Source organism: Equus asinus, chromosome 9 (assembly GCF_041296235.1).
Source record: "Equus asinus isolate D_3611 breed Donkey chromosome 9, EquAss-T2T_v2, whole genome shotgun sequence".
Lineage (NCBI taxonomy): Eukaryota > Metazoa > Chordata > Mammalia > Perissodactyla > Equidae > Equus > Equus asinus.
Window position 1 is genome coordinate 53,786,983 of NC_091798.1, and position 23,902 is coordinate 53,810,884.

Consider the following 23,902-nt stretch of genomic DNA (forward strand, 5'->3'; position numbering starts at 1 on the left):
ATACATTACACACAGCATTCCATGCCAAGCAATATGTAATACGAGTCTATTTGTATTCATAAAGAGGAGTCAAATACTGTTCCTACCTTCTCTTAAATTCAGGGTAAGTTTTTCTACAAATTATTTTGTACATATTATTATTATAATTATAATTATTATTCATAAGGGCTTTTCTGTATCTGTGAGAAATATTATGTTCTCCAAGCAGGACACTTTGAAATGCCAACTTAGCCTCAAGGAATGTAAGAGATCATGGTCTCTTTTCTATCTTTAATAGATCTGTTAATGCTCTCGTTTACGGGTCCCTAACAAGGGAAGGCGGTATCGTTAAGTTACAGCCTTGCTCACCCACTGACTTGAGAAGGCCAGGCCCAGTGGTGCGCAGAGCACACTTTCACTCTTCGTTCCACATCTTTCTGTATTGTTTGAATGTTTTTACAAGTGCATGTACTACTTCTGTAATTGAAAATGGATCTATTTTTAAGGTAAAAGAGGCAAAGCAGGCTATGGTTCTCTTGTCTGGTATTTTATTTCTCGTTCTGGGAAAGGTGAAATACAAAATGTTTCAGGGCTGGTTTGGTGTCTGGCGAGGCCGACGGGCGGTGTGGGCGCCGGCAGAGCCTGGGCCCGCAGGCAGCACCCTCCGCTGCCCACCGCCTCGCCGCCGCCCTGGCCTGCCCTGCCCCGCCCTCACCCGGCCTCTGCACAGGGAACAAGGAGCCGCGAAGAGCCTGCCTCCCCTCCTGGGCAGCAGGAACCGCCGGGCTATAAATCCTCCGCGGCGGCCGCCGCCGAGGTCGCGGCCCTCAGCCCCGCAGGCCGAGCCCGGCGGGCCGGCGCCCATCGATCCCCTCCCGGGGACGCGGCCCGGGGACGGCCGTCTGCTGGCAGCGCCGCGTGCGCTGTGCGCGCGGGCACCGGCGACAGGGGTCGCGGGGTGGCTGGGGCTGGCCCACGGGGCAGAGGGCAGGCAGGGCGCGCGGCGGGACCTTGCGGCCCCAGAGTTCACGGCCCGGCCCTCCCTGCGCCACGGGCCAAACGGCTGGCGGTGGGCGATGCGCGGGCGGGCGCTCAGGGCCCCGGCTGGAGGCCTCGGCGCGTAGGCTGCGTTTCGAAGGCCTCGCCCCCTTCCTGCCCGCGAAGGGCTTTCTTACGAGAGCAGACGTGGCCGCCGCCGCCCGCTCCCCGGAGCCCCGCCACCCACCCAGCCCTCTCCTTCCACTCGGCCGGAGTCTTCCAGGCTCCCCGAAGGGGTTAGCCCAGCCACCGGGAAGGGGAGCCGATTGTGGTCGTGCCCCCGCCTCCCGCGGAACCTTCTCGAGGATTCTCTCCGTAGGCGAGTTTAAGGCTCCTTACGAATCGCAGACGCGCTGGGCTTTCCCTGCTCGGCTTGGCCCTGGGTCCAAGAGGAAGAGACAAAAGGGGGAGGGAAAGAGGGAGAGGGAGGAAATGTGGATTTTATTTGTCTCCCGACGACTGTATTAATAAATTAAATGGGAGCACCAGTGTGCGAGGGCGAGAGGATATTGCGCGGAGATCCACCCGGCCGGCCATGCCCCTGCGAGGCCGCCATATACAAGGCGGAGATGATGAATAGGAGGCGCGAGAGGAGATCGAAGCGGGCTTGGGCTGGCTCCACTCTCTCCTACAAAACTATAGGGCAATTAATTGTGGCTTGTCCCCTCATCCTTCATCTCCTGGTGGCACATATCGATGGAGATTACTGCTGATGGACCATTTTATCACCTTAAATAAACAGTCGCCACCTCTTCTAACCTCAATCTAATATATGGCTCTATGTTCAGTTTCAGGGCGCTAGATAACGAATGATGTAAAATAACTAAATCATGTGTGTTATGGGATGGGGCTGGGCCTGCACACAAAAAGAGAGAAAAGAGAAAAAGAAAAATAGAACAATAAAATAGCCCACATTGACGCCGGAGCCTCCCTCCCACCAGGGACCAGGTCTGAAATCTAAGTCGCTTGCTGGCCACTGACAGCGGGGACATTGCGCAGGAGGAGCGCCGCGAGTGCGCCTCGGTGGCAGGAAAGCCTGCTGGTGGGTCACTGGGTTTGGGAGCTTCCCAAACAGGACCTGGGTTTTTCAACCGAGTGGGAAGAGATTAGGGAAAGTCAGAAAATACCCGCTCTCCTTTAACTCTTTCCCTGCGCCCTCGACCGGACAAATCAGTGGTGGGCCCAGATGTCCTTCTCTCCCCCAGTCCCTCTCCCCAAACCCTTGGACAGGGTGGCGCTACCAACTGGAGAGCCTCAGACCCTACTCTTACACCTGTGAACACGCAAGCGCTGTTCCCGGGCGCTGAGCCCTGCGCAGCAAGGCTCCCCTAAACCAGGAGGCGACAGAGACCTCCAGCTGGGGAGGTTGCAGAGCGGCCGGACTATCGGCAGAGAGACTCTCCGAGGCCTTAGCTCCCGCCTTCCTACCCAGTATGAGGGAGAAACATTTTCACAAAAAGGTATGAAAAAATAATTGGTTTGGCTGTCTCCTTACAAACACAGATGCCACGTGCGCCCCGTGGCGGTCTCTCGCTACCTTCCAAGAGTGGTGACAGGGTCTCAGAGCAACGCACCACCTCCTAGAGCCCGAGAAGAGGCCACTGAGACGGAGTCTGATGGAATCAATGGCTTCAGGCAACCGAACAGCAAACCAGGGCAGTAATATAAGAGGGGGAAGAAAGGGCCCCATCCCCCATTTACATTACACAACGACCACCGGACTCTGAAGAGATGAAAGAAGAGGCAGCTAAGCGTTCAGAGCTTCAGTGGAAAGTGTTCTTCAGTCATAGAATAAATTGATACCTGGAGTCAGATAACAGGAATATATTGGAAGAACTCACCCGGGCTAGCTTGTATAGTTTCTGCTGTTTTTAAATCTTGTGTGAAAGAGAGCTACAAGACCTCCACTATGCCTTCACTATGGCATTTGCCAGAGATGCCGGTAAAGTTTCAAGGTGAAACTACTGTTACTGATTCACAAGTGTTACTGGGTTGCTGATCCCAGGCAAAAAAAGTTACTCTTCTAAAGGAAACAGGGAAGTAAGAAGGCCCCTTTCTTTGCCTTGTAAGAAAAAGAGAAAGTTTTGACTCAAGACAAAGTAACAGAATGAAGCAAGGCTGAGTGGTGGCTTCACAAAATTCTTTTAGGGGAAGATGGCAAGACTGAAAGGAACCCGAGGGAAATCTACACATGAGAACTTAATAGATGCTCCCCTTCCTACCTCTCACCCCACCCGCCACCCGAGTACTACCTGCCGGTGGGGAGAAGCTGTGGTTTTCACCCCCTTTCTAGTAACAAACATACCAACTTCTCCTGCCAAGGGAAAAAAGTTTCCCACCCTTCGCATTTCTGATTTGTTTTGAGCTCCTAGCTAGATTAAACTCAATCACTTCTTACTTCATCTTTGTAAAAACACATCCCAAGGCTTAAAATAAGTGCCTAGCTTGCCCAGAGAAGTTCCTGAAAGAATGGGAGACCTCATCTCCCAGCACTACACAGAGCTCTCTCAGCTTTCTATTTTCTTTCTCAATTGCCCATTAATTAGGGAGCAACGTGAAGTGTAACTCTAAGAGGACAATCTGACTTCCTTTCCCTTCGGTCTTTTCCCCTGCACTTTGCACACTGAAGCAGTCTAATGGACTCAAAAGGAGATGCCAGAAGATTAACACAATAGGAATAATTTAAATAAATCATAATTCATTTCTTCCAGCCAGAGGAAAAAAATTTACCTAGGCAATAAACTGGTTCAATAGCTATATATTAATTAGGAATCTGTCTCAATTTTTTCTCTGATTAGTCTAGCTTTTTCTCTGGTGAAAATGTATTGAACCTCAAGACTGCACTGTAAACGGTACAGGGAGCTCAGCACACAGCCAGGACTTTGGGGCGCGCTGCTGGTGTCTTTTCCAGCACTGATTCCATTCAAAGGAGAAAGTGCAAGCTCAGTGAAGCACTCTCAGCCCAAAATGACCATATTCCACTTTGTGGTAAAAAAAGTCTTTTCATTTCTTATTTATTTCACGTGTTTAAAGGACTGCTTTGAAAACACATTCAAGAAATTCAGTAGGAGATAAGTACTTTTTGAAATCCACTGACAATATAATTTTATAAAATTTTCTGAAACTCTGAGATACAAGAGTCTTTTTAACTGCAGAGCAAATTCAAGTTGAAACCCTCATTTTAAACACGTATTTTACACTCAGACTTCAGAAAGGAAAAAAGTAAAGAGAACTGCCCTTATTGTTAGTAATAATCATCTCCATCAGAACAATTATTTCCAGCCTTTAAGAGAAGATTAATACACCTCAATCACTATGCTCATGCCCAGTGTTTTTCATCAAAGTAATGACTTTGAGAGTCCTTAAAATAACTAGAATCTGAAGTTATTTTGCTTTTGCAACGAATTGAGAAGTTCACAGAGTGGTAGACATTTTGCAAGAAGGGAGTTATTCAAGATAGAATAACAACACATGTTTATGATCATCTTTCCTCATACAGAAGCTAGAGGAAGGAATGAGATGAAGAAAATAGCTGAGTGAGTATTGATCTTTCAAATCCTGTATTGCTTTCAAGCTGACTCTCTTATCCTGCTTTAACGGTCTCTCCAGAGGTCTCTGGAAGTATTTACCCCAACACGTTAGGTGTAAACATATTGCAACTTTTGAAATTACCAAAAAGAAGTGGATATAAAGTAATACACATTCTTGGTCTTCATTTAAAGTTTTGCTTCAAACCTCAAAATGGAACTGTGCTTGTGATAAGCGTTTGAAAATATGAATTTAGGAACTGAAGCTAGAAGAGACCTGATGTTTAATTAGGTGTTTGCTGTTTACTTGGGGACAAGGAGAGTAAGCTTCTTATACTAAATTACCGTTACCCTAGTTTTTAAAAAATAAGTAAGTACGCCAACACGGGTGGCTACCGACTGCGAACGATTGCAGGGTCAAGGGTGCACGGAGAACGCGGGATCCGCAGGGAACGACCCTGCCCTGAAGACGCGATATTTTTTCTCACTAAACTTTTCTTTTCTTTTCCTGCTTTTCTAAATAAATAATAGACCTAAGAATAATGCCTGCCCACAGGGAAAAACTGACCCAGTTGTCATCCAAAACTCCGACCCCAGAGAAGCTCGGCCAGCCAGCAGCTCCCTACCGGTACCCCCGACAACCCCGAGGCCCGAAAATGAGCTGACGCAGTTCATCCAGAGAGAAGGTAGAGAGAAGGAGACACAAGCCCTGGGATCCACTCTCCCTAGAAAGGCTGAGACCCTCAATTGTCCCGCTAAGGCCCGCCTGTCCCCGGCACCCCCCATCGCGCGCGGCCAGTACACGACCGGCGCGGGGCTATCCTGCGGGAGGACCGAGATCTGTATATCCCGGTCCTCGAACAACTCGAGTCCTAAAGACTTGGGGCTGCGAAGCAGAGGATGAGGGGAGAGGGAAGAGGTAACCCTGAGGTGCCACCCGGTCATCCCATCCCTTTTCCTTCCTTCTCTAACGCCGGAAAACTTTTCCGACAGTGGTCTGGGAGGTGCGGGTCCGCGGCCTGGACCAGCCCACCACCCGGTGTCCCCCTCATCAGACCCGCCTCCCCGACGGGCGCCCGCGCTCCACGGCACCAGCGCCCGGGAGAGAACGCGCGGGCTGCGGCTACGTACGGTTGTTGGGGTCGCTGGTGTGCTGGTTGAGCGGGATGATCTCCATGCGCTGCTGCCCGTACAGGTAATAGTCCAGCTCCTCGGCGCTGCAGCGGAAGCGCGGGGCGCCCCGGCCATCTCCGCCGCCGCTGCCGCACTTGGAGGGCCCCGGGCCTGAAGCGACGCTGAGGCACAGGTCCTTGGGGGGCAGCGGCTCCGCGGCGACGGCGGCGGCGGCCAGGGGCGCAAACACCGGCAGCTGCGCGACGGGCAGGGCCGAGAGCCCCGCGAGCGCGGCAGCGGCGGCGGCGGCGCAGGAGGAGGCAGAGGAGGCCGAGGTGGAGGAGGAAGCCGGAGTGGAGGAGGCGGAGGAGAGCGAGGCGGGCCGCGGGCGCAGGCTGTCGGGAGGAGGCTCCGCGCGCTCGGGAGGCGGCGGCGGCGGCGGCGGCTGGAGAGGTTGCGGCGCGCCCAGGGTACCCGCGGCGCCGCCGCCCTTGAGCGGGCCGCCGCCTCCGCCGTGCGGGAAGAGTTGCTGCCAGTGCTGCAGATAGGCTGGGTCCACTTTGAGGAAGGCCGAGCCGCCGGGGTCTCCGGGCTTCAGCATGTCCGACGCCTCAAGCTGATGGCAGAGGGCAGAGAGGAGGGTGCGCGTGAGCCGGGCCAAAGGCCTAGTGCGAGAGGGGCGGGGAGGACGGCCGCCGAGACCCCGGAGCGAGAGCCCGAGCCCTTGGCTCCGCCGGCGACCGCCGGGTTTGGCAGCTCCCTCTTCCAAACTCCGCTGGGGCGCAAAGTTTACTCCGAAGCCGCGGCGCCGCGCGGAGGGAGCTGTGTGCGCGCTGCCTTGCTTTCCAGCCGGAGAGCCCAGCTCCCACCCTGCACTGGTGAAGCCCGGCGAGAGGGTGCTTCTCGCACAACTCAGCTGCAGGACGCCACTCCCGCCCTCGGCCGGCGCCCAGAGCCCACCCGAGCCGGAGTGGCGCAGCGCCCGAGCCGCGTTGGCCCCCGGCGCCAGGAGGCGGGACAGTCTCGCCCCCCGCCCCCAGCCCGGGACCTCCAGCCTCCTATCCCCGGGGCTCAAGACCCTCAGTTCTATATGATGCTCGCCTTACCAGAAAACTCTGAGTCTCCGGCGGGAACGTGCGTGTATCTCGATGAGCGTGCGGGAGAGTGTGCGTCCCGGGTGCTCTACATGCCCCTGGGCAGCTTAGGAGAGCCCTAGAGATCGGCCCCCCAGAGCCCTCCCCGGCCGCGAACGAGGGATGTGGAGGCCTGCGGAGGGCGCGAAAGCAGTCGTGCCGAGAGCGCGGGAGCGCGGGCTGACCCGGGCGCCGGACGGAGCCGCCGTGGGCTACTGCGCTCGGCCGCCGCCGCGTCCCGGCTCCTCGGCTCCAAGCTCTGGCAGCCTCCCGGCTGGACACGTGGGTTTTACGACAGCACAAAATACAAGTGTGTGTGTATGTGTGTGTGTGTGAGAGAGAGACAGAGAGAGAGAGAGAGATGGGGGGTTGCGGGGAGGCGGGAGGCAGGCCAGAAGAACTAAGAGGAGGGGAGAGGGAAGAAGGAAGTTCTAACTCGGCTATATCCACATACTGCCTGTGCGCCTCTCCTGCACAAATGCCTCCTCCGCCCTCCCACCCCCCACTTTTTTTTGGCGTGACGTCTCTCGCTCGCCTGTTGTCTCTTTCTGACCATGATATATCTTTTCTAGGTGCCGGTTCGCTGCCCTGATCCTGAAAGCAGTGGAAACGCGGAAACCGGAATGCATCTCCGCACGCACTCCTGTGTCCGCATCGGGGCAGGCGCGCTCAGCCCGGCGAGTGGACCAGTTCCTGGGGCGGGTTTGCGCTTTTGCCCGGCTCAGTTTTCCCAGGAGAACTGCTGGGTGCTAGATTAGACTAGCCCGCCACGCAACCTCTAACATAAATTTGGGGGGCGGAGGGTGAGGGAGTCTGGCGGGGAGGGGGAGAGTCAGGGGCGGGGCGGGTTGCGCTCGGGAATGTAATCCTCACTCCGCAGCGGAGGAGGCAGGCTCTGCCCAGCTGGGAGGCGTGAGACCGAGGGTCTCTAAAGGGCGGCTGGTCCTGGCGGGACTCAAGACTGGCGGTGGGGCTGGGAGGCGGCTGCAATGAAGTCTCACACCGCCCAGCGTGCAGCCCACCCACTCTCAAGTTGTCTTCCTGGGGGGCTCCCTCCTTCTCCTTGTTGGCATGGGAGGCAAGTATCGAGAGCCACGTCTCGTGGTACAACCGCCCCCGGAAACAAGTGAGGCTTGTTTGCCTTTGGCTACCTGGGGCTGTTCTGGGAGGAGTCACACCCTAAAACCTGGCGTCCGAGGTGGAGAGTGGAAGCGCAGTCTCACCCTCACCTTGCCTATTCCGGGCGCCTTGGGCCTCCACCACCCTTCCAGGCGCGATCTCACATCCCGGAATTAGGCGCCCGCGCCCAGCTCTTCCAAGCATTCACAGTGCTGTGGGGAGGGCACGGACAGGGTGGGTGAAATTGATGGGCTCAGGCGCTTTCCTATCGCCGGAGCTTTGTCCACACCTCAAAAAGAAGAAATGACACTTGTCTTTCTCCAAACAAACCAACTTATGTAACACCCGCTACCCTGAACAATTTATAGCCATTCGTTCCTGATTTCTGCTTGTTTCTTTTTGTCTTCCCACCACTAATTTCGTCTGAGTCTGGGAAACGCGCTGTTTAGACTCTCCGGGTCTCACGCAGGATGCCTGGATGCTGGTTGGAGCCACAGAGTTGGACCGAAAATGTTTTGACTGGCGTCGTTGTGACAAGGTCATCAGTCATCCCTGGATAGATTGATAGTACCCAAGTTGAAGGCAAACACCACGAGGGAAAACCCACGGTGCTGAGGACCCCGAGGCTAACCAGGCAGCCTCCGTAGGCTTTGAACAACTCCATCCGGAGGGGAGGATGAAGTTCCAGGCCCGTTTCAGTTAATCTGCTCGCAGAACTGCCAAAGAGTGCCCGTCGGGCTACGGGAGAAGGGGCAAACTCTCTTTCTCACACTCTCCTGGTTCATTGCTGAGAATCGAGGAGTCTGCTCTGTTCTTTGCGAGAGACAGGGAGCACCGAGAATGGAAGCCCCGACGCAGCAGCAGCGGCCCGGCGCCGGCCACTTACAAGCGCTGTGGGACTGGCTGTCCCAAAGAACTCCTCCCCTCACCGCCCCCAAACACACTTGAAAGCCTCGGGATTTTGAGACACTAGTTGCAGCAACCGCTGCGGGGGCCTCATGCCTCCCACACTCGGGGAAGCCAGGGGGTTCCCTTTGTAATAAGATTAGCTGAGCGGTTAGCGAGAGCTTTCGACAGGCCAGGCACGGCTAGGCGCTTCAATTACATTTAGTCCGCCCAGCAACCACTAGGAGAAAGCATTGTCCTTAACCCCCATATTACAGATGGGGGCACTGAGGCTCAGAAAGGTTAGGTAGGTTGCCTAAGGTCACGCCGTTAATGAGTGATGGAGACAGATTCAACCTGGGGTCAGCGAGGCGCCAAGTGCATTTTCCTGCCCACCTTGGTCAATCCCCCACCCTTTCTCTCCGGACTGACAGCAGGGGGGTGTGGGGGCACCTTGGGGGAGACCTGGCTTCCTCCTCGTGCTTCTGGGACCCAGGGGAGAAGCAGAGACTGTAGAGAGCCTCTCTCTCTCACTGTGACTGTGTGTGGTGTCTCGGACCTGCCAGATTCGAGGGGCCCCCTCCCCAGAGGCCTAGGGCCTGCGCGGGTGGAGAAGCGATAGGACTCTAGAGCCCAGAGGCCTTAGGGAACTCCCGTGAAGGAGGTGGGCGAAAGTTAGAGGGGGCGCTCAGGGGGCAGGGGAGTCCAGGAGCTCAGGAAAGGTCTCAAGGGGAGTGTAGCAGGAGTCCGAGCATCCCCAGCAGGCCCACCATGCCGGGCAGGGCCCCTGCTCCGACCGTGACCTCCAGGCGGGAATTGGCTGGGCCAGAGGTCAGCGCATCCCCTCCCCCGCCCCCTCCATCCCCCCTCACCCCCCGCCAGGGGCGCACCACCGCGAGCTGCCCAGGCCAGACGGCCGGCTGCCCCAGGCGCTGCCTTCGTTGCGGAGGCTGCTGCCCGCTCCCCGAGCTGTTCCTGGGCCCGCTGGGCCAGGGCCACCCTGGCAAGTCTGGGGGGGGGGGGGTTTAGAAGGCGAGCTTACTGACCATAAGACATGAACCCCCGAAATCCGCTCCCTTCCTCTTCATTATTTAGAGGAAGACCGCGGAAACAAATCACTTCTACCACTTAAAGAAGCGAGGAAACCTTTATAAGAATCCATCGCTCCCAAATCGATGGGTGAATATTTGCTGGGAATTTGTTCCAGAGGAATAAATAAGGAGCGTGAGTGTATTAAATGCAAACGGGGGGACACGGTGGTGTTTTTCTTCATTGATTAATGACCTCTAAAATAAAACAAGTGGGAAGAGGAGCCGGGATCGATAAATTAACTACCCAAATTCATCATTTTCTCGAGCAATTTTCCCCCCCGAAAATTATCCTTAGGAAGCCCATTGTACCCTTAGCTGGGAGGAAGGAAGGCAGTGGGAGGACAGAGCAGGGAGGGGGTGGCAGGAAGGGGCAGGAAAGGAAGAAGAGGACTGTGTCCTGGAGACCTTCTATCTGATTTCGTTTGACATACAATCTTAAAGTTTGCCTTTCATATTAATTATTTTTTTCCTGATGCAGGAAGGGAACAAATGGTCGGTTGCCTTTGACAGGACTCCAATAAAGGATTCAGCAGCTCTCCTCTCTGCCCTCGGCACTCCTGCTTCTAGGTTTAAGGTCATGGGTGGCTGAGTTAATAATTCATTAATATAGACATTTATTCAGAAGGGTTCTCCGAGATCCACTCTCCAGGCCTCCTCCCAGAGATTTATTTTCCTGGAAAATGGATGGGGGTGGGGGGAGTGTCGGGCTGCAGGTGAAAGGAGGAGAGAAGGAGAAAAAGGAAAATGAAGAGAGAGGCTGGACACAGCTAGGAGGAATCTTTGTTTAGCCAGGTTAGTGGACAGGTCACTCTAGCCTGCCGTCAAAAACTTGATTGAAAATCTGGCATCCAGACAGCACAGGGACACTGGCCTCCGGTAGTTCTTTCTCCTCCTTCTACATCTGTTCATTCACTTTTAAGCTCCATTTCTCTGTGCTTTAGGATCGGGAAAGAGCCAGCTAACTGAGGACCTTGGAATGCAGGCAAAAAGGGCAAATCTCTGGAAAGAGACTACCCCATCGCCGAGAAGTTCCCAAAGGAGGAGCTTTGCAACTTGCCAGACCTGGAATCTAAAAGAAGCTCCACGCCCAAGGGTATCGGCAGCTTCTGGTGGACACTCTACTGGCTCTGAAAGGGCCCACGGGGGCATTAAACAAACAAAACCCCGAAGTCCAGATCCTCATGAAATCCAAGTTGTAGGGGGTGGAGACAAAAAGTAAACAACAAACAAGTCCCTGTCAGATGGTAGTAAGTGCTCTGGAGAGCAAGAAAGAACAGATAAAAGGGAAAGGGTACAGCAGGTGGAGGGTGCTATGCAGTGGTCAGGGAAGGCTGCTCCTATCAGGTGGAATTTGAAGACTCTTAAAGCAAGAGGATGCTGGTTTCATGCCTAGAGTGGGGCATTCTCTGCTCTAACCTATAGCCCAGGGGCCTCCCCTGAAGAGCCGCCAAGGCCCAGGGAGAGATTCTGCTTTGCTCCTACCTGTGCCCACCTGGTTCCCACGAGGTGTTGTGAGCTTCTGGATGTCCTCTCAAATCCCTCTGTTCCCTGTTTACATCAGCTGAACTCACCTCTCTTGCTGGCAACTTAGAGCCTTACACAGTGACCTACCCCAAACTCTCTGGGCCTCAGTTTCTTCAATGGTCAAATGAAAAGATGAGACTAATGTGGCTTTCTATCCTAAGCTTTTTATGAAGCAGCTACCAAATTCTGACCTCCCTTTCTACCACCCATTTTATGTCCCACCTCTTGGATGCCTTGAGTCTGAGGTATGCGGTGCGTAACATGTATTGAGAAACCAAAACAAGAAAACCTGCACCATTTGTTTTAACCACTGCCATCTTCCCATTGATCCCTTTGCATCTTCACTCTTTGTCCTTACTCAGTGATAGAAAACAGTGCCAGCTCCCATCGGAAAGGAAGGGTGTGAGGAGAAAGACGCACGAAGTGGGAGGCCCTGAAAAGCTTAGGGCGCAGAAGTCAGCTCTTTCCTCAGATGATGCAGCCTGAGCCTCCCCTTTCTTCTGAGGCCGTGGCAGTTTATACTTGTCGTCTCCTCGGCTTTCCTCCTGTCACAGCAGTACTGAGAAGGGAAGCTCCTCACTACGCCAGGTCAAAGACGGCCTCTGGGGCCGAGAGACCATGCTCAGCCTATTTCTGACCACTCTCTTTCATCCTCTGCCAGGATCACCTCAGACAGCACCTGTTCACTACACTTGAAATGCAGCCGAACCCTCCAGCTCCTTTCAGCCTGGTCACCCAACAGCTGTCACTCAAACAATGCCTCTCAGCCACCCCAGGCCTGATTTGGATTTGACCTACTGACCTCGAGGTGAAAGGCTCTACAGTCCATTACCAATCCCTGGGGCCAGTTCATTCTCCCAGAAAAGCCTCTAAATATATCCTTTCCATTTGCAGGGAAATCAGCTATTAGTATTTCAAAGGCCTCATGAGTTTAAAACATATCAGGGAAGTTCAGTCACATAAAGATTAAATGAACAGCCATTGAGTAAAAAACAGCTGCTCTTTTTTTTTTTTTAAGTCTTGACAAGTAAGGAGAAAAAATAATTAGACAAGGAGAACTTTCCCTTCAAAAACTCAGGTATTCCTTTCACTATCTACTTCCTATTCACCCCTTCCCCAGAAATGTACTCTTCCATTTTTCCAGGAGTCTGTAAGAATACACAAGCCCAGTCGATGTTACCTACAAATTAACAGCTATACATAACATCTAATGAGCACCTACTATGTGCAAGAGACCATAAGGAGCTTTGGGACAGTCTCCTTTGAAGTTCTTCTAGCAAATGCTACCTGGTTCTAACACAGTCTGCCCTTGGTCACCAGATTGTGGCCCAAATTAGTTGAAGCCTGTAGGCCTCGAGTTATAGTCGGGATGAGGCAAGCATATTGCAGTGCCTGTGTTTGAAGCTGGGAACATATGCTATGGTTGATTCACGTTCTGAGGGTTGGTGGTTCCTGGTTCATGGTGGGTTCCCCCAAGTGCCCGGCAACAGTCTCTAGAGTCAGGAAGGCTTCCAGTTAACTCCATAAATGACGGGCCTCTGAGGCCTTCCTTCCAGGGCATCCTGAGGAAACAGGACCCCCGGTCTCACAGGGGCTCTTAAACACACTGTGGGAACCCTAGGAAGCCTGTCCACCCCTTCATCATACACTCTCCTGGCTTACCCAAGCCAAGCTTACCCTAGATTGGGTAATGCCATTGCCTACCTTTGGATGGTACAAGCTATGATTCTCTGACCTACTCTTTTTAAACTGTAAAGAACTATGTAAAAAGAAAATATATATATATCTATAAAATATATTAAAAATATATATATATATGAAATAAGCCTGAGAGGAGTTTAAAAGACTAGTAATTCAGATCCTTCTGAAGTAAAAACCATGTAGGAAAATGTTTTAGAATAGGCAGATACACTTCCCAAGGATTCTTACAGACTAATCATGGTTAATCCCCCTTCAAAAGAAAAAAAATGAAACTACAGAAAAATGACAAGACTCTTGAGACTCAAGGAAAAAAATCATTTTTTCATTGACAAGACTGTAAGATTCTTATACAGAACTAAAAAAAGACTATGCATGATCATACAATAATACACTCTTACTCCATTTTTACAATACAGTAATTGACAAGTGACACTGGAACATTGATTGGAAAATTAACATTTTTAAAATTCAGTAAGTAAAAATTTGACTTTTAGAATTATTAAGTTTGACCATGTTTTGGGCATTTCCTTTTTGTCTGTCTACGTTGGCAAGCATTTTTCAATCGAAACATATGTTTGGGTAGACAAGTATTTTATTTGGCAGCCACCTCATAGTTTAAGTATAGATTTCAAAATCAAATGTTTGCTCCATAAGCAAATGTTGTCAAACAGAAGCATTTCTCACAATTATTTCCTCAAAACAAATGTTTGTCTTGGAGCCAGCAGAGAAGGCCAACCATTGTAGTAAACTTCTTCAATAAATCCATCACTACTATTCCGAAACCTTTAGGACTTCCGTTAGTCACAATCTCTTACAGATTTTCTTGTGCTGCTTTACAAGGCTAGCACCAAAAGTGCTTTGCAAGATGAGTGCAAGCATTTCAAAATGATATTTTCTTGGCAAAAAGTGGATTGGAAGTACACACATGTTTAGCACTGTTTCCTTTCATTTGTGTAGATGCCATTTTACTTGTGATATGATTATGGGCACTATTTGTCTTCTCGTTTCCAGATACAGAGTTGTGAAGGTGGGTGCTTTGGGGTTCTCAGCTCCCTTCTCCCTGACAAAAAGGAGAGAGGATCAAGTTGATGTGAGTATTTGAGTGACTGTATGTGTATGTGAAGATAGAGGACCACTGTGATTTGTCCCCAAAGTCTGAGAAGGGTGTTAAGAAGAATCAGGGATGATGTAGTCTGGCTTTATTACTGAGGTCTCTTTCAACTGCAGGTGGCAGAAATTAAACAGGTAACAGCTTTTTTTTTTTTTTTTTTGTAAAGTCTTCGATAATATCCATATGAAAAACCAGGTTATGAAGTTTCCGGTATAAACGGATTCAGGGGTCCAAACAACATCATGAAGTCTGTCTTTCTCTTCATCTCTACTTTCTGCCTTTCTCTGTTCTGACTTTAATCTCAAGCAAAATCTGCAGTGTGGTTGCCCCCAGCAGCTCCAAGCATACCTTATTCTTTTAGATAAAAATCTCAGGGGAAATGATCACATGTTTCCCAATTGTTCCAGCAAAAGTTCTGGAGTTGAGTCTCAGTATGCTAATTTGAGTTACCCAGCTATCCCTGAACTAATAGTTGCAACCAAGGAAAGGGAGTATGTTGACTGGCCAGGCCCAGCCCTGAGCCCTAACCAAACCAGAGACTGAGCTTGGGACAGGCACAGTTTTCCAAAGGAAAACCAGGGTGCCTTTACCAGAAGAGTGAGAATGAATGCTGAACAAGTAAAGGCAGACATCCCCTCCCTACGAAGCTTTTGCCTATGGGTCCCTTTTTATAGGGAACATTGCCATTGACAAGCCCAGGCTGGTTATAGCAAATGTTTATTCATGTCTTGGATAATGGGCAGCAGTACTTGGCCTTCCCTCCTGAAACCACCATCAGTGTCTCCTAGGAGCAGAGCCTTAACTAACAATTTTGGCTTCTAGAGAAAGTTGTCCTGTGGCACACACCAATAGTTAGCTGGCCCAGCTCTCATTTGCATCCCTCTTTTCCCTACTCACTTTCTAGGGTTGATTTAGAAGCAGCCAATGAAATATAAGCAGAAGTCCTTGGGTGAAAAATTTTAAGAAGAGAGGGCTTCAGCTGCCATGCCTTTTCGACTTTTGAGTTTTATCCTTTGCCCTTTCCCATTTCTTCCATCCTGAGCACAAACACCATGAGTAGGGAAGTCATCTCGCAATGCTGAGGAAGGAAGCTACAGGCTGAAGAGGGAAGAGTCAGAATGTAGAAGGAGCCCAGGTCCCTGGGAATCACTGAGCTGCAATCCTAGCCTTGGATTTTCTATCCCCAAATTTCTTGTTAAGCAAGACAAATACACTCTTTGCTCACAGCTGTGCAATCTTAACTAATACACAAACCTCCAAATGATCTATGTATTCATGATGTGGTTTACAGAAGGGTTTTATTAATTAGACACACCACCTGGTGACTCTCTATTTTTATTAATTATTCTTTCTAACTAGGTGCTAATCTCATGGTTTTTATTCTTTAGGGAGACATACACTGTCAAAATAGGCAGTACAGTTAGACAGACAGTATAGTTAGTAGCTATAACTCTTAAGTCAGAGCATTTGGGTTTAAACCTAGCTCCAACACTTAAATTAGTAATTATGTGACTTTTGATACGTTGCTTAACATTTCTGTATGTTAATACAGAAGGACCCAAGGACGTCATCTATAAATCCCTAGTGTTATGAGTATTCAATGTGTTAGTCTTGGAAAAATATTTAGAACATAGAAAGCCTTCTAAATATGTTACATCTCATTACGTACATTGCCTTTTAAAAAAGTTAATTTTTTAAAAAAGTTATTTAAGATTTTATGTCTCTTACTGTTTGATATCCTAGAGGTAACTCCAGTTAACACATATGGCTCAGCAATGAACACACGGCATGTAGACCCAGATGGTTAATTGTTCCAGTCCCTTTTCTTCTTATTGTCCCCTCCCACTTCCAAAATTATACCACCACCAGTTTCCTTATTCAATTCTGGCTGAAAAACCAATGTTGATTATATTTTTCTCTTTAAATGCTTATGAATCACAATCCTATCCATATATAGACTGTGTCGTCAGGAAAGTCATTGTGCAATCTTCATGTTCCCCTTGACCATAAACCTCACCGTTTCTCTTGCAACTTGATTCCAGTCACTTTCAAGATATGTCTGGGCTGATCTCTTAAATGCACATTTACTTGCTTTGGCTAAATATATTTTCTCTTTGACTGTAAGAAAAAGCTGGATATGAAATCAATAATTATGATTAAGAACACATATATTTCACACAAAAAGAAATGCCTCAGGAGAAATATATGCCATTTAGAGTCCATAAGAAGTAGGCTAAGTAGCAGGTCACTGTCTTGATCATTAGGAAACTTATCTTGGAGTTAATTGGTTAACTAAACACCCGCTCACCCCCAATGCAAGCACATGCTGTTTGCCAGGAAAAGGACTGGGTTTCAGGATAAAGATAAATACTTTCAGCTAAAATTTATTGAGCATAGCCTGGGTGCCAAGTCATGGATTAAGTGCTTTTTATATATTATTTCATGTAATATTCACTGTGATATGAGTTATCTTTGAAGGGAAACATTTAAGTTTTTTCTCTTACAGCTCCAGAGAGAATCTCTAAATAATATAAAATTTCACCTGTTTTTGAATTTTATGAATATAATCATACTGAATGCTTTCTTTAGAATCTTGCTTCTTTTGCTCAAAATTGTATTTGTAAGGTTTATCCATATTGTATTGACTCAGCTCATTCATTTTTAATGTTATGGATTGTAAGAATATATCATAATGTATCCGTTTCACTGCTGAAGGACATTTGAATTGTTTTCATTATTTGGTTATAATGAAAAATGCTGTTATGAACATTCCTGAATCTGTATCCTGTTACATGTATGCATGAGGTTCTGTATGGTATAAACTTATGAATGGACTTGCTGGATAACAAGTTTGTATATCTTAAACTTTCCTAGAAGGTGTCAAACTGTTTCCAAAATAGTTGCATTAATTTGTACTCCCACAAGCAGAGGAAAGAGTTCTTGCTATACCATACTTTGTTAACACATGGAATTGTTAGTTTTTAAAATTTTTGCCTATCTGGTGGCAAATTTTGATATTTTGATGTTAATTTGAATTTCCCTGATTACTAATGAGTTGAGCACCACTTCATATGCTCATTGGCTATTTAGATTTTCTTGGGTGCCGGCCTGTGGCCGAGTGGTTAAGTTCGTGTGCTCCGCTGCGGTGGCCCAGGGTTTCACCGCTTCAGGTCCTAGGCGCAGACATGGCACCGCTCCTCAGGCCACGTTGAGGCGGTGTCCCACATGCACAACTAGAATGACCTGCAACTAAGATATACAACTATGTACTGGGGGGGATTTGGGGAGATAAAGCAGAAAAAAAAATTGGCAACAGTTGTTAGCACAGGTGCCAACCATTAAAAAAAAATAGATTTTCTCTTTTGTGTGATGCCTATTAGTGACTTTTGCATGATTTTATTTTGGGTTATCTGTTTTTTAGATCTTGACTTGCAGGGCTTTTTTTTCTTCTCACATAGTCTATTTACGAGTCTGTAATTATGCATATTGGAAATATCTTCTCCCCTTCTGTGACTTATATTTTCACTGTCTTTTGGGGGTCTTTTCTTTTCTTTTTTTTTGAGGAAGATTGGCCCTGAGCTAACATCTGTGCCCATCTTCCTCCATTTTATATGTGGAACGCCTGCCACAGCATGACTTGATAAGCAGTGCCATGTCCTCACCCAGGATCGGAACCGGTGAACCCCAGGCCACCAAAGCGGAACCTGTTGGGCCACCAGGCTAGCTCCTTATGGGGTCTTATTTTAATACAAAATTTTAATCATTTTTTTATGATCTATGCTTAATACTTCATTAAGAAATCTTTCCCTATCCTAAAGTCATGAATATATTATTCTATGTATTCCTTTCTAAAAACTTTATTGGACTTTCATTTCCAGCCAAGATGGAATAACAGGGACTAGATTTACCCTCCTAACTAAAACAACTAAGAAACCGAACAAAATATATAAAACAATAGTCGTCAAGACATTGACCATCAGGCAACGAAAGATAGTGGCCCCTGAGAGATGGAAAGTGAATGAGATGAGCTCTACAATTGCCTCAAATGAGGAAACTAGGTGACCAGCAGACTCCCTGATCTGAGGAGACGGAGCCAAGATTTGGGGGAGCCCATGGCAGCTACAGTTTGCAGAACAGAGGACTCAGGAGAGAGCTACATAGAGAAAGAACTCCAGGGATCTGCAGAGAGACATCTAGAGTGTTCAGCAGAGTGCTGATCAGTGTATGTGTGAGTCACCCATTTCCCCTCCCCTGAGGAAATCAATGATTCTGGTTTCTTAAATATCCTTCCAGAGACATTCTCTGAATATATATTTCCCTCAAACGTTAGATGATACACACTGCTCTACACCTTAGTTCGTTTAAATTAAAAATGTAGCTTAGAGATTGTTCCATATCTACTAAAAAAAAAAGAGGAGCTTTCTCAACCTTTTTTATAACTTTATGATCTAATCATTAATTTAAACAGTTCTCTATTGATGGCCATTTAGATTGCTTCAAATCTTTGTTATGATACATATGGTGCAATTTGGCACACATATCCTTTGTATATTCTGATGAACGTTTAGTGGTGTGCGGAGGCAGGCTCATATGGGCTTTCAAGAGCCATTTGTTAAAATTTCTGGAATTTTGAAAGCTGATTGATTTTAGAAGAATAGCTTGAAATTAACCATGGTGGAATTATTTACACCATTAAAATTGGCAAAGTCTACAAATAAAAGGCCCCCATTCCCCTAATTTTTTGGGAGAGCTGGTTGTTAGTATGTATAGCTTCCACTGAACACATTCCCAGTAGTGGAACTGCTGGTTCAAAGGGTGTGTCACACTTGTAATCTTCATATATATGGCCAAATTGCCCTTCACACATTTCTACGAGCAATGCATAAAAGTTATTCCTGAATTCTCACTAACAGTGTTATCAAAATTGTTGCTCTTTGCCAATATCATGGGTGAAATTGGTTTCTCAATGAAGTTATAATGCTTATATTAGTTATTATTGAAAATGAACATCTTTTTATATGTTGTTTTTAAATTTCTTTTTATAAAAAAATCTTTATTCATATCCTTTGCCTATTTTCCCCTTTAGAGTGCGTTTTTAAAAATTTATTATTTATTTGTAAAACCTCCTAATATGTGAAGGAGATTAGCCCTTGTTCTGGGATATGAGTCATCCATCTCTTTTCTCCAGAATATTGTTTGCTATTTAAATTTGTAATGGTGGTTTTTGCAATGCAGATTATTCAAAACCTTTTATATAACTAAATTAATCAATATTTTCTCTTGATGCTAGTGAGGTTAAGCATCTTTTCATGTGCTTATGGACTTCTGGTATATCTTCTTAAGAGAAATGTCTTTTTAAATCCTTTGTCTATTTTAAAATTAGGTTATTTGTGTTTTTATGGTGGTGTTCTAAATGCTTGATGTATTCTGAATGCAAGTCTCTATCAGATATATAATGTGCAAATATTTTCTCTCATTTTCAAAGTTGTCTCACTTTCTTGATCATGTTCTTTGAAGCACACATTTTTTTTATGCCTTTTTCTTTCTTTCTTTCTTTTTTGGTGAAGAAGATTGTCCCTGAGCTAAGATCTGTTGCCAATCTTCCTCTTTTTTCTCCCCAAAGCCCCAGTACATAGTTGTATATCCTAGTTGTAGGTCTTACTAGTTCTATGTGGGATGCCCCTGAGCATGGCTTGATGAGCATGTGTAGGTCTGTGCCAAGGATCCAAACCGGGAAACCCTAGGCCACGGAAGTGGAGCACGCAAACTTAACCATTATGCCACCAGGCCGGCCCCTGAAGCACAAAAGTTTTAATTTATCTATTTTTTCTTTTGTCATTGGGTTTTTGGTGTCACATTATGAGCAAGATCACAAAAACTTACTCTTGTGTCTTCTCCTAAAAGTTTTAAAGTTTAGTTCTTACATTTGGGTCTATAATCTCTTTCAAGTTAGTTTTTTAATATGATGTGAGGTAGGGGTCCAACTTTATTCTTTTGCATGTGGAAATCCAGTTGTCTGAGCACCCTTTGTTAAAAAGACTCTTATTTCACCATTGGATGGTCTTGGCATCCTTGTAGAAAATCAATTGACTATAAATGTAAGGGTTTATTTCTGGATTATCAATTTTATTTCATTGATTTATGTATCTATCCTTATGTGAACACCACACTGTGGATTACTACAGCTGTGTTGTAAGTTTTGAAATCAGGAAGTGTGAGTCTTCCAACTTTGCTCTTCTTTTTCAAGATTTTTTTTCTTTGCTCTTCTGGGTCCCTTGAATTCCTATGAGTTTTATATTTCTTGTCAAATTCTGAAAAAAAAAGCCAGCTAGAGGTTTGGTAGGAATTGTGTTGAATGTGTAGATTAATTTGGGGAGTGTTGTGATCTTAACAATATTAAGTCATCTGATGCATGAACATAAGGTGTCCTTCCATTTATTTGTCTTCTTTAATGTCTTTCAATAATATTCTGTGGGTTTCAGTTACAGGTCTCATATTTATTCTGTTAAATTTATTCCTAAGTATTTTATTCTTTTTGATGCTACTATAAATGGAGTTGTTTCCTTAATTTCATTTTTTCATTATTCACTGCTGCTTATAGAAATACAATTGATTTTGTATATTGATCTTATATCCTGAACCCTTGCTGAATTTAGTTAATTCTAGTAGTTTTTAAAAAATTTTATGAGTTCTGCTAGTAACTTTGTGGATTCCTTAGGATTTTCTACACAAGATCATGTCATCTGCTAATAGAGACAGCTTTACTTCTTGCTTTTCAGTCTGGATCCTTTTATTTCTTTTTCTTGCCTAACTGCCTTGACTAGAATCTCCACGGCAATACTGAATAGGAGTAATGAGAGTGGACAGCTTTGTCTTTTTCCTGATCTTAGGAGGAAAGCAAAGCAATCAGTCTTTCACCAGGTTAACTGTGAATTTGTCATAGCTGGCCTATATCAATTTGATCAAATTTCTTTCTTCTCCTGTCTTTTTAGTGTTGGGTTTTTTTTTAACCATAAAAGGGTGTTGGATTTTGTCAAATGCTTTTTCTGGTCTATTGAAATGATCATGTAGTTTTGTTCTTAGTTCTATTAAAACCATGTGTTACCTTGATGTGATTTTTAGATGTTAAGCCAATCTTGTATTCCTGGGATAAATCCCACTTCGTCAGAGTGAATAATCCTTTTTATATGTTGCTGAATTTGGTTTTGTATTATTTTGTTGAGGCTTTTTGTGTCTGTATTATTAAGAGAGATTAATTTATAGTTTTCTTTCCTTGTAATGTCTGTCAAATTTTGCTATCAGTGTAGTACTGGCCTTATAGGTTGAGCTGAGAAGTCTTCCCTCCTCTTCTGTCTTTGAAATAGTCTGTAATGGGTTAGTATTAATTCTTCTCGGAATGTTTGATAGAATTCATCAGTGAAGCTATCTGGGCCTGGGATATTTTTTGTGGGAAGTTTTAAATGTACTAATTCAATCTTTTTACTTGTTACAAGTCTGCTCAGATTTTCCATTGCTTCTTGAGCCAGTTTTGGTAGTTTGTGTCTTTCTAGGAATTTTTCAGTTTCATCTAGATAATCTAGTTTTGGGGGGAATATAGTTGTACATAGTATTGTCTTATAATCCTTTTTATTTCCGTAAGATTAGTAGTGATGCTCTCTTACAGCTTTGCATCGTGAAAGGCTTTCTTACTCTGAGATTATTAAAAATTCTCCCATTTTTTTCTTCTAGTACTGGTATGTTTTCATTTCCCACATTTAAATCTTTAGTACATCTAGAATTTATTTTGATACAAATTGTACGGTGGGGATATAATTTTATTTTTCTCTGGAAGGCTATGCAGTTGTCCTAACACCAATTATTAAATAATCAAATGTAGGCTTTATCATATCCTGAAACAATTTATTTGGATGTGTTTCTAGACTTCACATTCTGTTCCATAACATGTCTAACTAGTCATATGCCAGAAGCATGCTGTCAATTATTGTAGCTTTATAACACATTTTCATATCTGGTAAGGCTCATTACTCTTTCTTTAAAGAATGTTCCTAGCTATACTTGCTTGAATATTTTTCCTATATGAACTGTACATTTAGCTGTTGAAATTTTACTAGGTTCAAGTTAATCTTTAAACTAAGTTACTTGAATTAACATCTTTATGATATTGAGACAACCTATCCAAGAACATAGTATGCCTTTCTATTTCCTCTTGTCTTTTTTGTGTCTCTCAGTATTTTAAAGTTTTCTTCATGTATATCTTGCATAAATTTTGTTCTGTTTATCTTGAAGAGGTTTAGCTCTCATATTACTATTCCAAATGGGACTTTTCTTTCATTATATCTTCTATTTAGGTGGTTTTTATATATGAAGATTACTAAATTTTATATTTAATTTTACAATGATTTGAGAGACTGAATTCTCTTATTGATTATTTGCAGTAGTTTTTCTATTGATTCTCTTGTTGTTTTCCAGCTGTAAAATCATACTATCTACAAATAATTATTTTACCTCCTGTTTTTCAATGTTTCAGATTTCTTTTTCATATGTAGTTGCATTGTCTAGTGTGACCAAAATATTGTTAAATAGTCACACTAATAGTGATTCTCTATTAAGCATGATGCTGGTTTTAGAATACATTTTTTTAAAACTTCTTTTTAGATTGAGAGATAATAGAAGTGTGGTGGTTAAGAGCATGAACTCCGGAGTCTGAATGACTGGGTTTGAATCCAAGCTGTACAACTTATTGGACGTATAAAATTCCATGGATGTCAATTTTCTCACTTCTAAAATTGGGTTGATAATAGCAACCTATCTGACAAGGTTGTTGTGAGGATTATATTGATAATATATATAAAGTACTTATAACAGCGCCTGGCATATAGTAAGTGCTATGTAAGTGTTAGTTATTATTTCATTATTATGTCTATATGTAATAAGTTTGTTCTTCTTATTTGAAATTGTCTATGGAAATTGGGATATGTAAGTGGGTTCTAAATGTTTAATGAAGATACAATTTGTTAAATATATTAATTATTTGAACATTAATCAAAGAACAAGTAAAAGTGATTGTCTTCAATTTTATGTAAGATTACTTGAGTTGTAAACAAAATCCTCCCTCTTGCTGTGAGCCACAGCCTTAGTCCTTCCTTCAGTTTAGTTGCTTGAGCCAATATATTCTTCTTTCTAAAGAAGACACTGCACACAAAGCTTTCTCTCACTGGCAAACCCTGTGTGACTCAAGTTTACCCATGCAAATATTTCTCCTATATTTCATACATGATTAGAAAAATTAAACATCACCCCTCTTTGCTCCTTCTCCCATTCCCACTGCCTATGAAGGAGGTTGCCCTAATCAGGGTTCACCTTCCCCCTATACTCTGCCTGACTATTTGGGTAATGGTATTATCCTTAACTGTCTTAAGTTCTTTCCAACATCATCATTTCTATTCAAGAGTGTTAGTGATTCTCAAGACCCATATTGAATAAAGTCAATATGCTGTTTCTTTCATTCAAATTCCTTCATCAGCCTGGCCCTGATCTACTTTGATAGTCATCTCCCATAACTCCAGATAATGGCCCGTTCTCTCTTGCCAGAATAGTCTCTCCACTCTCCCTCATAAACACCGTTATTATTTATGTCCTTCTGCCTTTGCTTATTCTGTGTTTTCTGCTTTGAGGTCCCTT

The 23,902-nt window shown here is 45.6% G+C and overlaps 1 protein-coding gene and 1 long non-coding RNA gene across 5 annotated transcripts in view; one reads left to right on the plus strand and one right to left on the minus strand.

The window, feature by feature from the left end:
• Positions 1-7,370, minus strand: part of PRDM6 (PR/SET domain 6) — a 104,955-nt gene extending 97,585 nt beyond the window's left edge. Inside the window, exons 1-2 of one of the 2 annotated variants that reach the window (XM_044780687.2) lie at positions 6,764-7,370; positions 5,676-6,273 (exon numbers count right to left, since the gene is read on the minus strand). In XM_044780687.2, the coding sequence (XP_044636622.1) occupies positions 5,676-6,258 (583 nt within the window). In that variant the 5' untranslated portion in view covers positions 6,259-6,273; positions 6,764-7,370. Of the gene's footprint in view, positions 1-5,675; positions 6,743-6,763 lie in introns of those variants that run through there. The other variant, XM_070517502.1, reaches the window with a different exon arrangement.
• On the plus strand, positions 1,404-16,860 carry LOC139046193 (uncharacterized). Of its 3 annotated transcripts, XR_011505880.1 has the most exons (8): positions 1,404-5,230; positions 5,538-5,739; positions 7,363-10,018; positions 10,364-10,459; positions 10,827-10,978; positions 12,071-12,217; positions 14,122-14,200; positions 16,728-16,860. It is a non-coding gene; the product is annotated as an uncharacterized lncRNA (long non-coding RNA). The 3 variants fall into 3 exon arrangements; XR_011505879.1 differs by having other exon boundaries at positions 7,363-10,459; XR_011505878.1 differs by having other exon boundaries at positions 7,363-10,978.
• The last annotated feature ends 7,042 nt before the right edge of the window (positions 16,861-23,902 follow it).